Consider the following 13,489-nt stretch of genomic DNA (forward strand, 5'->3'; position numbering starts at 1 on the left):
CTTTCTAATCTAGAGCAAGATAAAGAAGTCTACGATAAGTGCTTCTGCCAGCATAATGGAGGTCATGACCAGCAGACGAAGATAAGAAAAATAAATAAAAGGCACAAAGATTGAAAAAGAGAAATTAAGACTGCCATTATATGCTGGTGCTATGACTCTCTCTACAAAAAGTCCCAAAACAGAAATAAAAAGAGAGTTTAGCAAAGCATCTAGCTCTAAAATTAATACATAAAAGTCATGTGTTCTATACTCCATACGAATTAAGTAAAAAAACACAATACCAAATGAAAAACAGTTAAGTCACAAGAAAAGAAGTAGAAGTATGATTTTGCTTATATAAGGGTGAAAAAGATGCAAAATTATAAAATGAACTCTGGCGATATATACACCTGCAGTAAAGTCGTTAAAGAAGCAAGGAGGTGGTGAACACCAAATTAAGGATAAAGATTACCTCTAAAGTGAAGAGCAGAAGGAGGAAGTTAGAGAGGAAGACTTCAAAGGCAACAATTAGGTTTTCTTTCTTTTTTTGGCAAGGGAGAGGGTAATTAGGTTCATCTATCTATTTCTTGCTTTGGGTGGAGGTACCAAGGCTTGAACCCGGGACCTCAAGCATGCTAGGCATGCACTGTACCACTGAGCTATACCCTCTCCTGCAGATTTTATTTCTTAAGAAAGGTTATAGATTAGCAGCTGTTCCTTCTATTATTCTTTACACTGTACATATGCAACATACATAATCCTTTTTTAAAGAAAAGGCTCTGAAAGGTAAAATAACTTTTATTAACAATAGGTGGATGCTTTAACTTTTTTCTCCCCCCTTTGGTTGGTTATATTTCCAGGTATGTCCAGTGAGTCGGGATGGCTAGCTTTTATACAAAGAAAAGGCCATAAAAGTAATACTTTTTAAAAAAGTCTTTCAATAAATAAAAATCACTCCAATGTTACATTTGAGGTAATAAAATATTTGATAAAGAACGCATACATTTGTGCCAGATATGTTTCTGGGGCACATATACTGATTTAACTCCATTTAACCCTCCAAAAAATTTTTAATAAACTTTGGGTCAATCTATTTTAATTGAATAACATATTAAATACTTTGAGGAGTTAATATTTTATGAGAACTTATGACACATTTAGGGTAATTTTACCAGCAAATTAATATGTCTTTTGGTAAAGTAGATATCTCTACTCAAAATCAAATACAGATATTGAGAATGTATATTTTAATATAATATTAGATGCTTTTAGAGGAAGGCATACTAATAAGATACCTAGGTTTTAAACAAGGAATTTGTCAGAATTGGGCAAATGACGAAATAAATAATTCACACTAGTTTCCAACTAATTCATCTCCAACTAATCTGGCAAAAGTGAAAGAAATCTAGGAAAATGCAGTGTTTTCCCCTCACATAAAGCATGAGGCTGTGAATGCCAACAGAGCCCTGGGCAGTAATGAATGAATACTGTTATTTTACAGCCTAATTTTGTTTACACTATATTGATGACTTTTATAAAAAGAAAATTTAGCTCCTAGGGAAAAGCACATAGGGAACCACAAAAAGACACAGTACAAGCTTTTACTGTATTACAGTATTCCTGACTGCCAACACAAGAGCATTTTGAGAAAAGCTTTTGAGAGGACTTAACAAATGCAAGCCTTCAACCTGTAATCAAACTGAAGGAATCCATTAAAAGTCAGGCCAGTAGCGTGAATCTTTATCTTTTCAAGGGAAGCTCTGTAAGCAGAGAGGCTCTTCCAGAGGGCGCTGGCTGGTCTGCTCCAGCTTTTAAGAGGTTAACATTTTCTTTCAGAAAAGCCATTAAGAGAAAGAACCACAGATTCCGGAAACCACCCTCCACGACATGTTCACAGCTAAGTCTCCGTGTTATCATCCTGGTAACTAAACAAATCAATAAACTGCTCAAATCATAATACTGAAGATTCCCCAAATTTTAGCTTCTCCCCACCACCCTTGACACAAAATGAAAATGGTCCCAACTTGAGTGGCCTTTTGTGGTTGCATCAGAAAGGAGAACTTGGGGATCAGCAGTTTGGGAGGATCCGTGACGAACATTAAAAGGGGAAATGAAAGAAAAACTCTCACTTTCCACCTTACCTTTTCGACATCTGCTTTTGTAACATTTATGTCAGCATCCATTTTCTCAAAGTACTGCTGGGCTCGGTCAGCCTCTCTGCAATCCCGCTCAAATCGTCTTTTACTCTAAAAGCAGAGGAAAACAGTGGCAGGGCAAGTAATTTTTTTTTTAAATTGAAGTATAGTCAGTTACAATGTGTGAATTTCTGTGTACAGCACAATGTCCCAGTCATGCATATACATACATATATTCATTTTCATATTTTTCCATTAAAGGTTACTACAAGATACTGAATATAGTTCCCTGTGCTATACAGAAGAATTTTGTTTTTTTAATCTATTTTTATATATAGTGGCCAACATTTGCAAATCTTAAACTCTCAAGTTTATCCCTTCCCACTCCCTTTCCCCCAGTAACCATAAGACTGTTTACTATGTCTTCGAATCTGTTTTTATTTTATAGATGAGTTCATTAGTGTCCTTTTTGTTCCTTTTTTTAGATTCCACATGAGTGGTATATTTTCTCTTTCTGGCTTACTTCACTTAGCATGACAATCTCTAGGTTCATCCTTTTTGCCACAAATGGCATTATTTTATTCTTTTTAATGGCTGAGTAGTATTCCATTGTATAAATTTACCACAACTTCTTTATCCAGTCATCTGTTGATGGACATTTAGGTTGCTTCCATGTCTTGGCTATTGTATATAGTGTTGTTATGAACACTGGGGTGCATGTAGCTTTTCAAATTAGAATTTCCTCCAGATATATGGGGCAAGTAATTTTCAGTGGAACTCTGAGATTCCTATGAGAAGATACAATTTTTTCTACATCCCCCCAAAAGCACTCTTATATAAACTGAGTTGCTACATGTCATTTCAGGAAGTCATTTCAAAATCTGCGTTTCTTTTCATCAAAACTGTCTAATCTTTGTTCTTTCCATATGATTTTTAGAAAAACATACTACTGGAGCTCTTTTTGGCTCAGTATTTTACTTTCAATAATAATTTCTGGAAACAGGGTAAATTCAAATTATAAAAAATCTCTAAAGACATTAATGTCTCTGTTTTCTATTTACTGGTTGATTCAAGCTTAAGTTAAATTCAAATTAGAAAATCTATAAAGACATTTCTTTTTCCTTTTTTTCCCTCTTTATTTAACGGAGGTACTGGGGATTGAACCCACGACCTCAATGCATACTCAGCATGCGCTCAACCACTGAGCTATACCCTCCCCCCTATAAAGACATTTCTTGAGTTGTTTATTTTTCACTTACTGATTCAAGTTGCTTCCAACAAGTCTCTATTTGCTGCTGGGCCTTCCGTCCATCATGAAAGTGCTGGAGGGGGAACACATCTGTGATTAATACCCACTCATTCTCATATTAACACTTGAGAAAAAAATTCATCCAGTTAGATGATATTTAAATATTGAATATCTAGTGTGTGCACTCCGAAGAAATTTAAGAGTTAAAAATAGTGAGTTCCCTCTCAAACCTTAGCTAAAAGAATGTTGAATTCTAAGACTTATATACACTACTTGCAAAGATGACAGGACTGTTTAAGACAGCAATCACTTAGATCTTTACTTTTACTTTTAATTGCTTTGAGATGCAATTCATATACCATACGACTCACCCACTTAAATTGTATAGTTCAGTGATTTTTAATATAGTCACAGAATATGCAACCATCACACGATCAATTTTAGAACCTTTTTATTGTCCCCCAAGGAAATGCTGTACCTCTTAGCTGTCAACCCCCTCCATATTTCCATCCCTCTAAGCCTTAGGCAACCACCACCCTACTTTCTGTTTGTATAAATTTGCCTATTCTGAATGTTTCATATGAATGGACTCATACATTATGAGGTCTTTTGTGACTGGCACAATGCCTTCACTATTCCATAATGTTTATTTAGTACAATGTTTTCAAGGTTCATTCACATTATCACAAGTATTGGTACTTTATTCCTTTTTATTGCTGCATGCTATTCCATTGTATGGATGCACCACATTTTGTTTCTCCATTCACCAGTTGATGGCCATTTGGTTGCTCCCAGTTTGGGGCAATTATGAATAATGCTACTGCAAACATTTGTGTAAAAGTTTCATGTGGATGGATGTTTCCATTATTTAGATTTTTCTAAACATGATAAAGTTACCTCCCTGCCATCTACAAAGGCCCTGGGGCAGGTAAGTGCTTGGTGTTGACCAGCAAGGACACCAGAGGGCTAGGACAAAGTAAACCTCAAGAATATTAGAAGAAAAAAAAAAGAATATTAGGAAAGCAGGTCAAGGAAGAAAGGGGCAGACTGTGTAGGGGCTCGTAGGCTTTTTCTCTGCATGAGCCAGGAAGCCATGGAGGACTCCAAGTATAGAAGTGCTAGGTTGTGAAGGGAGGTTCCAGGTGGGAGTCTGTCTCCAACCCTAGGGTTGATGGGGACTTGGATCATGGAGTAGCGGTGAAGGTGGTGAGAGACAGATTCTGGGTGTCCTTTGATCAGCAAAACCACCAGGATTTGACGGTGAATCAAATTTGCTGGGCCGAGATATCAGAGTGATTCCAACATTTGGAATCATGAATGGAACCTGCCTAGATCTCATGAATGGAACCCCATGACCCCTGGTTCTGTAAAATTTGCCCTGGAGAGGTTGTGGCATCTCAGAGGGCAGGAATTTACATCTGTAGTTTCTCCTTGCTAGGATGCTATGGGCTGGCTGGGTCCTTTGACCAAAAACCACAGCTCGGGTCAGGAGTACCCCCACAGCTAACGTCTGAAGTTCCTACAAGGCTCCCCTGCCTCTTAGACCCAGGCTCACAGCAGCTCCTCACCATGCTTAGCCCCGGGGTACCGCACCATCCCTTATGGCTTTCCTGAACCGTCTCCACAAGTGGTAAATGCTCCTTTTAATAAACGACCTTCCTTCAATTACTAGGGTTGAATGTGCTGTCTGTTTTCTGGCCGACAAGGTGGGCACTGGTGGTCAGGGTGAGCTGTGGGGAAGGCAAGGTAACAGAGACAGAAACAAAGAGGTCCCCTCGGTACAGCCTCGGAGCCTTCCACCTCACATGGTCAGAACCTGGGGCTTAGCTGAGTCACAAAAGGCAACTCACTACTGGGGGCCCAGGGAGGAGGAGACAAAATCAGATTTTTCTTTTTAAAGAACAGTGCTCCTTTATAAGGAGATGTCTTTTTGTCTCTCTTCTGAGGTCACGTTTCACTGATTTAAGCGCCTCTTTACAGCAAGGTTTATCCATCCAGCAATTTTTTTCTTGGTCTCGTGAACCCAGAGGGGCCCCATGGGGCTTCATTTTCCAAGTATCATAATAGACACAGGGATAGGACAGAAAAGAGACAGGGTCGAAGGGAGGAATACACAAGCCAGAAATTATCAGGCTTCGGGAGAAGTAAGAGGAGCTGAGAGCAGAGCTGGAGGACTTTGGAGGAAGTACAGCGTGCAGACAGGTTTTCTGAAAGTCACATATATCACTTTAAGGAAGCACGGAGGGAGGAAGGAGGGGGGCCTGGGGGATGGAGCGGGTGGGTGGAGAGAGGGCAGACAGATGGCTCGGGAGGAGGGCCCTGAGAGTCCCTCGTCCACTTCCCAAACTGTCCAGGGGAAGCAGGTCCACTGTGTTTCGCAGTTTGCTGAAAAGATAGCCCGATTCCCTGCAAATCTTGCTTTGAGAGCCAAAGACATACAAGAAGGAAAAGAAAACCTCGGTGCCCAGTTCGGAGCTGTGCTCTAAGTGTCTGCGGCATCTCGACCGCAACTCTGAAACGAACGTTTTCACGAAACGAAAGCTCCTTCCCTCACAGCCAGGGCCATGCTGATGCACAGGAAACACACAGAGAGACCAGCACAGGTGACATGCTGGGTTGGCTTCACCCCGAAGGAGTCTTCTCTGAAGACGACAATCTTCCCAAGAAGGGCATGTTTTGCAAGCGCTGGGGATCTTTTTGGTGGAAGACCTACAGAGTAAATTCTCCTGCCACGTCTTCATTCAAATGTTTAATAATAAATACGAATTTATTTTTCAAGCGTGGTTCGGACCTTGACTTCCCTGGTGAGGTTTTTCCCACGAAGGACTCCTGGGAAGATCACAACACCTTCCCTGCCCGCCCCCCACCATGATTGCCCCAAAACAATCACCTGAGAACCACACTTCTGATTGCGACATTTCATTTGGTTTAAGAAAAAGGAAAAAATCCAGGTGTTGTTGATTTTCCTTTTAGTCTTTCTTTAGTCTTAGTGTGTGCTCCTCTAAAATTGATTTGCCTCCAACACAAAATCAACTTTGAGCCGCCTGATCCCTCAGGAAACTCATGGAAGGAACAAAAGCCCTCCTTTCGGTTCTGAGCATCCCATGACCCAAATAGCAGCCGTCCTTTGTAGCCAGCTCTAGCCTCCCTCCTTTAATTGGAAAAGCTATTTTAACAGTTACAAAGTTAAGGAAACCAACCAGCTTGCCTGATGGGTTTGGTGTTTCTTAACAAACAATGGCAAAACATTTCTTCACTGGACAGTGAGCAAGTGTGTATCTAAAAAGTGTGCCTCCAAGCTCTAAATAAAGAGGAATTGTTCTCAAGAAAAAGATAATAAGCACTTCTTTTGGAGCCACAGAGTGAAGTCATCACAGCTCTTTTCTCCTATCAGAGGAGAGACAGGAAATGCCATCTCTAGAGACCCAGAAAAATGCTCCCTGCTTTCTCCTGTAATAAGATGCTTTAGTTTCTCTTCAAACACAATAAAAGACTTTTTTACATGCATGATGGTATCTGGGGTGACAGCTAAACTTACTTTCATTTCAACTTTTCAGTTCAACCTTAAAAATATACAGGTAAAATCTATACAAATAGAATCAGCCTTCAAAAATTTTTTAGAAATTTCCCAGGGACCAGGGGTAGCTGAGATAAAAGTCGCAGGGGACCTAAAGTAGGCAAACATTAACTTAAAGCAAAATGACAATGACAAAGCTTCCAAGAAGATTTTACTGCACTGCAAGAAATCATTCTTAGGACAGAGACAAACAGAATGTTTACTAGTCACGCTCTGCAATTAGGTACAACAGCTGCTCATTTTACTATATATATATAATAGATCATTCATTTTTAAGCTACATTAAAAAAAAGCAAAAGATGGCATCGATGTGAGAGCAGTCACTTCAAAAAACAAGCAGGAAAAAAAAAATAAATACTCAACCAAGGACAGTCAGCCATCTGGAATTTTAAGTAAGTCAGATTCCACAGATGAAAACAAAGGAACACAAAAACTTGAACAGGCCAAGAAAAAGAAGGAGCTTCCAGAAAATATTAGAATTCCTTCAAAACCTAAACAGTAGCAGCTTCTAAGCCTAACTTGGGATTAAGTAACATAATGATAATCTCCGCGTGCAGATATTTACGTGGACCATGAAGGAAAACCGAAGCACCTTCGGACCTGCTCACTGAAGTCCCAAACCATAAACCCAGCAGTGTTCATGCCAGGAGTCACATTCTGCTTTTATTCAGTAAGGCCTGTTCCCCCAAATTAATTTATAGTTAAAAAAAACAAAAACAAAAAAACCCTTCTCAATGAACTTGTTTAGAGTTCCTAAAATGCCCACCTCCCAATGTCATGCTCAGTTGCTTAACTCCGCCACAACACCGACCATCCGGGCACTGGGCGGCCCCCCGCCCCCCCAGCCCAGGTTCAGGTCCAGCAGCCATGGCGAGATTCCTTCACCCCCTCTCCTGGCTGCACCCTTCCCCACAGGTCTGCTTATTCTCATGCTGGCTTTTACCACCCAGAACCCTCCACAGCCACACTTTTTACCTAGACTCCAACAGTCTTTCAGTTGTTTTTCAAAATAATCCCTTTCACATTCCTTAAAATTCTAATTCCTCTGAAGACGCTCGATTAACTCAGGGTGAAAGGATCTTAAAACAATCAATATTAAGCAGCAAGTGACTTGTGTCCTTCACTTGAACTCTTCCAAAGGTATGAAACTGTTTTTCCAAATCAAAATAAGGAAACTCATCCTTAATAAGGATTTTAGATAGAATGCCAGGTTGATGGTGAAACTTTACGGACAGTAATCCGTTCCTGAGCTGAAAGGTCGTAAAGTCTAACTCAGCCATTCATTCAACACATGTTAATTGCACACCCACATGTGCAGGGTGCTGCTTTATTTGTGAATAAGACAAAGCCCCTTTCTTTGTGAATCTTAGCAGACACAGCAGTAAGAGAAAGAGGCTAAGGGACCAGAGAGGGATGGGTGTGGGTCCAGGCAGTATTTAGATAGGGCGGTCTGGGATGATGTTTGCGGACAGACTTGAATCAAGAGTAGGAGTGAACTCGCAAAGTTTGCAAAGTTCTCGGAAACATCCCTCCAGGAGCAGGAACAGCTTATGATGCTTTGAAGTGAGAAAGGGCTTGGTGTGTCCAAGGAACAGCTAGATGCCAGTGCAATCAGACTGAGATGAAGGATAAAGCAGGAGAAGGCAAGGGCTAGACCATGGATGGCTTCCCAAGCCACATGAGCTTAATGGAAAGCTACTGAAACTTTTAAGAAGGGAAGTGACATGGTCTGATTTGCATGATCACAAGTTTGCGCTGGCTGCTACGTGGAGTGTATACTGAATGGGGGCAGGAGCGGCAGAGACCAAGAAGGAGGCTGCTACACCTGCCTCAAGGAGAGCTGGTGATGGAGATGGAGATTGGGAGCTGGACCACTGACCATGAGGCAAGCCTGGAAGGAGAGATGGATTAAAAATAAAAGGCTTAGGACAGTCCTCCAGATGAGAGATGAGAGGGGACTGAACTAGGGGGGATCATGGAGGGCGTGGAGAGAAGTGTTTGGATTCAGAACATTTACTGAAGGTAGATCCGACAGGAACTGAAGTTAGACAGAAGGTGGGGTGTAAGGAAAAGGAAGTCTGGGGCGCCCCACGTTTTTGTCCAGAACAACTAGGTTAAAAAGGAGTGCCATTTACTGATGGGGGGGAGTCGCAGATTGGAAAGGGGCGTGATTAAGGAGTTTGGGGAATCCAAAGTCTGGTTTTGGACAGGCTGACAGGGCCACTGCACTGCACAGCTCTGGGGTATCTGTCACACTACTGCTGGGCTGCTGGGCTCCTGCTGCCAAAGGTGCGTGGGGTGATGCTGCATCAGGCCAACAGGAGACGGATATAGGAGAGCCAGGTGAGGCCCAAAACATGAGACAAAGAATTTTTACAATTTTTGGAAGAAAAAGGTCTCATTCCAGCTTCAAGGGAGAAAAACAAAACCCAAAGTCACATCTCAAATCCATGAATTCAAGGACAGAGTTTAAGTATCTTGATAACTAAGTCTGTTATCCCATAAGTGATAAAATAAAATTTCTTTGGTTCACCAGACCAATGGTTTTGCAGGGGACAGAACCACAGTGGTGACAGAGTCCTGACTAATGGAATGCCACTATCACATGTTCTTTCAAAAGAAAGAGGACATAACAAAACAAAACATACCTTCCAAACATACGTTAAACCAGGGGCTGTCAGTGAGTGTTGTATATGCATGACTCATGCAAAAGACCAACAACTTTTGCAGGGTTTCCCGCTTTTTGATTTATTTCAATAAATGCAGTAACACCAGTAAGGAGGAACAGCTCTTGAAACCCACTGCTTCTTTTCCAGATCATGAAATCTAAAATCTGCCTGGCTTTTCTGTGTTTTCTTTCTACACATTCTGGCTTTATAACAGAGAATCCACAGTTGAATCTCAATAGGCCTGAATAAATCAAAAACAGATTTGTAATGAGCTTGATCATATATATAAGCTCCTGTTACTTTTTGCTTTCCTTCTCGCTAAGTTTGATCTATTTGCTGTCATCCCTTGTAAAAACACGTTCTAGACATATTAGAGTCGGTCTGTGCTACAGAATTGCCTTATAGGAAATTAAGTCCCTTCATAAATTTTATAAATAGGACCTATTCAATACCTAAATTTAAGAAGACTGTATAGCTTTTAAGCATCAAGTTTTAAACATTTCTGAAACACTGGGAAATTTTTTTATTATGGTCCATTCTCAATAGTGTGGGGTCTTGCAAGCATTATCTGAGGTTTATAGAAATTTTAGCGAGTCACTGAAGGTACTGTATAATTATTTCCTCTAGAACTCTTCAGATAACCATTGCCAAAAAGTGATTCTGCTCCCGGCCAAGATTTTGTAATGAACCATTCTTTCCACCTGCCGGGAGAAATACACTTGGAGGTTCCAGTAAATGTTGGCTGGAACCTCCTGATTCCCCCTCTGGAGCCACAAATCTCCATAAATCCCTCATACGCAGTTAGAGGTAATCACTGTGGATAACCCCAGACAGACTCAAAGGTTGGAACCAAACCCCTGTCTCTAAAATTCTTTAATAACTTGATTAAGTGTGTAAAAACTGCTAATCAGAGCATATTTACAACAGCTCTGCCAGAGGAATCTACCTGATAGCAACTCTGAATTACCCACGTCTCAGATACGCCGATTCACATCCAAGCTGGTCTCTTCAGTGACTTGGGAATCTCATCCATAGATGGTCTTCTCTTAAAGACCATCAGTCTTACAAATGGCCAAAGCTTAATCAAGAACCACGAATCTGGTGTGCATTGACCTCATATGCTCAATCCTGGGAATTCAGCTTGGAGAAATCATTCTTACCCCACACACAAAGAAAACAGCTATGAAAGTAAAGAATTCACTACAGTATTATTTATATAACTAACTAACTAACTAGCTAACCAGAAACTGCCCATAGCCTGTTGATCAAATAATAAATGAATTACAATAGTATTAAAATAATACACAGCCACTAAAATTCTAATTATTAAAACTATATATTTTCATGTAGACACATTAAAGTGTTTATGATATTAAATGGGCAATAAAGAAAAATATAAATTGTATCTACAGTAGGACTAGTACTCTTAAATATTATATATAATATCCATATAGAGAGAGAGACATCAATATCTCTCTATTTAAGTACCTATATATCTATAAATGACATCCAGAGGAAACTTGGAAAAATGAGGATTTTGATTTCTAAGGACCGTGAGGTTTGTTCTCTAATTCAGCATTTTATAAACATTCTTTTAAAAGTCTGGCAATTAATAAATGAATCACAGCACCCTCCTCCACCAAAAAAACAGGGAGAGTAAATAAAAGAAATAGAAGCTCTTATTGCATGTGGTCAGCTTAAAGAAATGATGAAATGTTACTAACTATAAATTTGTAAAAATCCAGGAAAATCAGGCAAGTATAAAATTTCCAGATTTTATACATTAAAAAAATCATGGTGCCTTAGAGAGACCTGTCGATTTTCCAGTTATTTCTACTCATTATCAATGAACACCAGTAAATCCCGGATATTGTCACAGGATCAGACTCATTAATAATCTATGTTTGAGAATAAAAGACTGAGTATAGAGGAGTGGACATAGCTCAGTGGTAGAGCGTGTGCTTAGTTTAGCATGCACGAGATCCTGGGTTCAATCCCCAGTGCCTCCATTTAAAAAATAAAAATAAAGACTGAATACAAAGCGAAGGAACACTCATTGTATGCTTTGACTTATACTCACCCCAAAGACTGGCCACTGATTCCATTGTCTCTAAAGAGAAGGTGAGCATCTTGCCAAAAATACACTTGCCTTAAGCGAAGCCCATTAGGGAAAGAAGTTAAGAGCCCCCCTCATCTCAGGCTTCCAGGAGTGTTCGTGTTTGCTCATGAGAATTGCTGCTGGCTCGAACATCAGGCAGGAAGGAACCTCGATGGCTGTGCTCTCGCAAATGGCAAGTCAAAGCTCTCTTTTAAAGAATTTACTTTTTAAAAAATCAACATATTTTCATCCAAATGAGCAAACACATTTTTGTGTGTCAGGACAAACACTGGTTATTCATAATCTGATGTGAATGAGCTGAGCTGTAATTTGAGAAATTGCCTATGTGGAAATGACTGCATAGAAATCATCTTTTCTTCTAAAAACATGAGCAGCAACTACTAGCCTATTTCACAGCTGGAGATTTTAAGACGCTAAGATCAAACAGCTGGCTCACGATCACGATGTGGCCCCAAAGGCAAGGAGAATGTCTGTCTCTCCCACTCCTTTAATGTCTTCTACTTCCTTTTGAATCCATTCAAAAAGGGAAGGAAACCTCATTTTTTGCATAGTGAGCTATTTTTCACCATGCATTCTTCTTAGCAATTCATCTATACAAACATAGCAAAATCATTTCCTACTATTAGTGTTCTGAACTGAACGTGGAACTACTCTCTACATGCAGTAACGAGATTCAGCAGTAATTCTATAAATTCTAAACCATCCTTTTGGGCAGAGGATTTGCCACTGTATCAAGTGGCCCAAAAGGTATTAGACTGACAGTTAAGAAGGATACTTAAGCAAGACATTATTTTGCGTCAGCCATGAGAAACAGTAGCTCAACCTAAAATTTTTCAGACAGCTTGCTTTCTATGCCATCTGCCAATTCAACTGTTTCAGAAAGGTCATTTTAAAAAAAATGAGGGGGAGGTAATTAGGTGTATGTATTTATTTATTTTGATGGAGGTACTGGGGATGAAACCCAGGACTTCATGCATGGTGGGCAAGCTCTCTACCACTAAGCTATGCCCTCTCCCCTAGAAAGATCATTTTTAAATGCCCAGGATGAGACTGTTATGACATGTGATCACAAGGAGGCCTGTGTGTGCTCCCGTTTTCTGTAATAAGCCCCGATCAAAAAGCTCTGGAATACAAATGAGATTCTGCATTGAGAAGCAGAAGGACATGGCAGGAGGTACGGGATGAGCAGTGCCTACATATCAGCCCACCGAGCGCGGTGCCAGGTGGTTGGTACCTGCCCACTGGAAGGTGGTTGATTATTATCAGCCCTCAGTTACAGATTCAGAACGGGGAGCTCAGAGAGTCTGCACAGCCTGCCTAAGGTTTCACAGCTGGTGGGGCTGCCAGAGTCCCGAACCGGTTTGTTGATTGTGTTCTGTCCTCTCCTCCCGGACAGCCTCGCCGGGCACTGCGACTCTGCCGACTACTGATGGGGACGCTCCTCTGTAAGGAAGATCTGAAGCTCACTGTCAGCCCTTCAGGGTTGCCCAGTGAAGCGGCAACTGGATGTGATCTCAGAAGAGCTGGATTTGGGTTCTAGCTGTGATGTGCCCCTTGTGCTGATCACGAACATCGCCAGAAAGTGGAAATGATCACATGCCACTGCAGTTGTAAGAGTCATCCTCATGAAAATTAGATCACTTACTAACAAAAGTCAGGGTAGCCAAGAGTGCAGGGCCTCAAGGAGAAATACTGCTTAGTATGAGACAATCTCAGGGAGCCCCTTTCTACCGCTCACTGCCGATGGAGACCGTCATGCTA

General features: G+C 40.7%; 1 protein-coding gene across 15 annotated transcripts in view; it reads right to left on the minus strand.

The window, feature by feature from the left end:
• FNBP1 (formin binding protein 1) overlaps positions 1-13,489 on the minus strand; it is a 121,982-nt gene that overhangs the window by 50,494 nt on the left and 57,999 nt on the right. For all 15 annotated transcript variants that reach the window (XM_072960274.1, XM_072960287.1, XM_072960286.1 and 12 more), the window contains exons 5-6: positions 3,374-3,436; positions 2,121-2,225 (exon numbers count right to left, since the gene is read on the minus strand). In XM_072960274.1, the coding sequence (XP_072816375.1) occupies positions 2,121-2,225; positions 3,374-3,436 (168 nt within the window). The remainder of the gene's footprint in view (positions 1-2,120; positions 2,226-3,373; positions 3,437-13,489) is intronic.

Source organism: Vicugna pacos, chromosome 4 (assembly GCF_048564905.1).
Source record: "Vicugna pacos chromosome 4, VicPac4, whole genome shotgun sequence".
Taxonomy (NCBI): Eukaryota; Metazoa; Chordata; class Mammalia; order Artiodactyla; family Camelidae; genus Vicugna; species Vicugna pacos.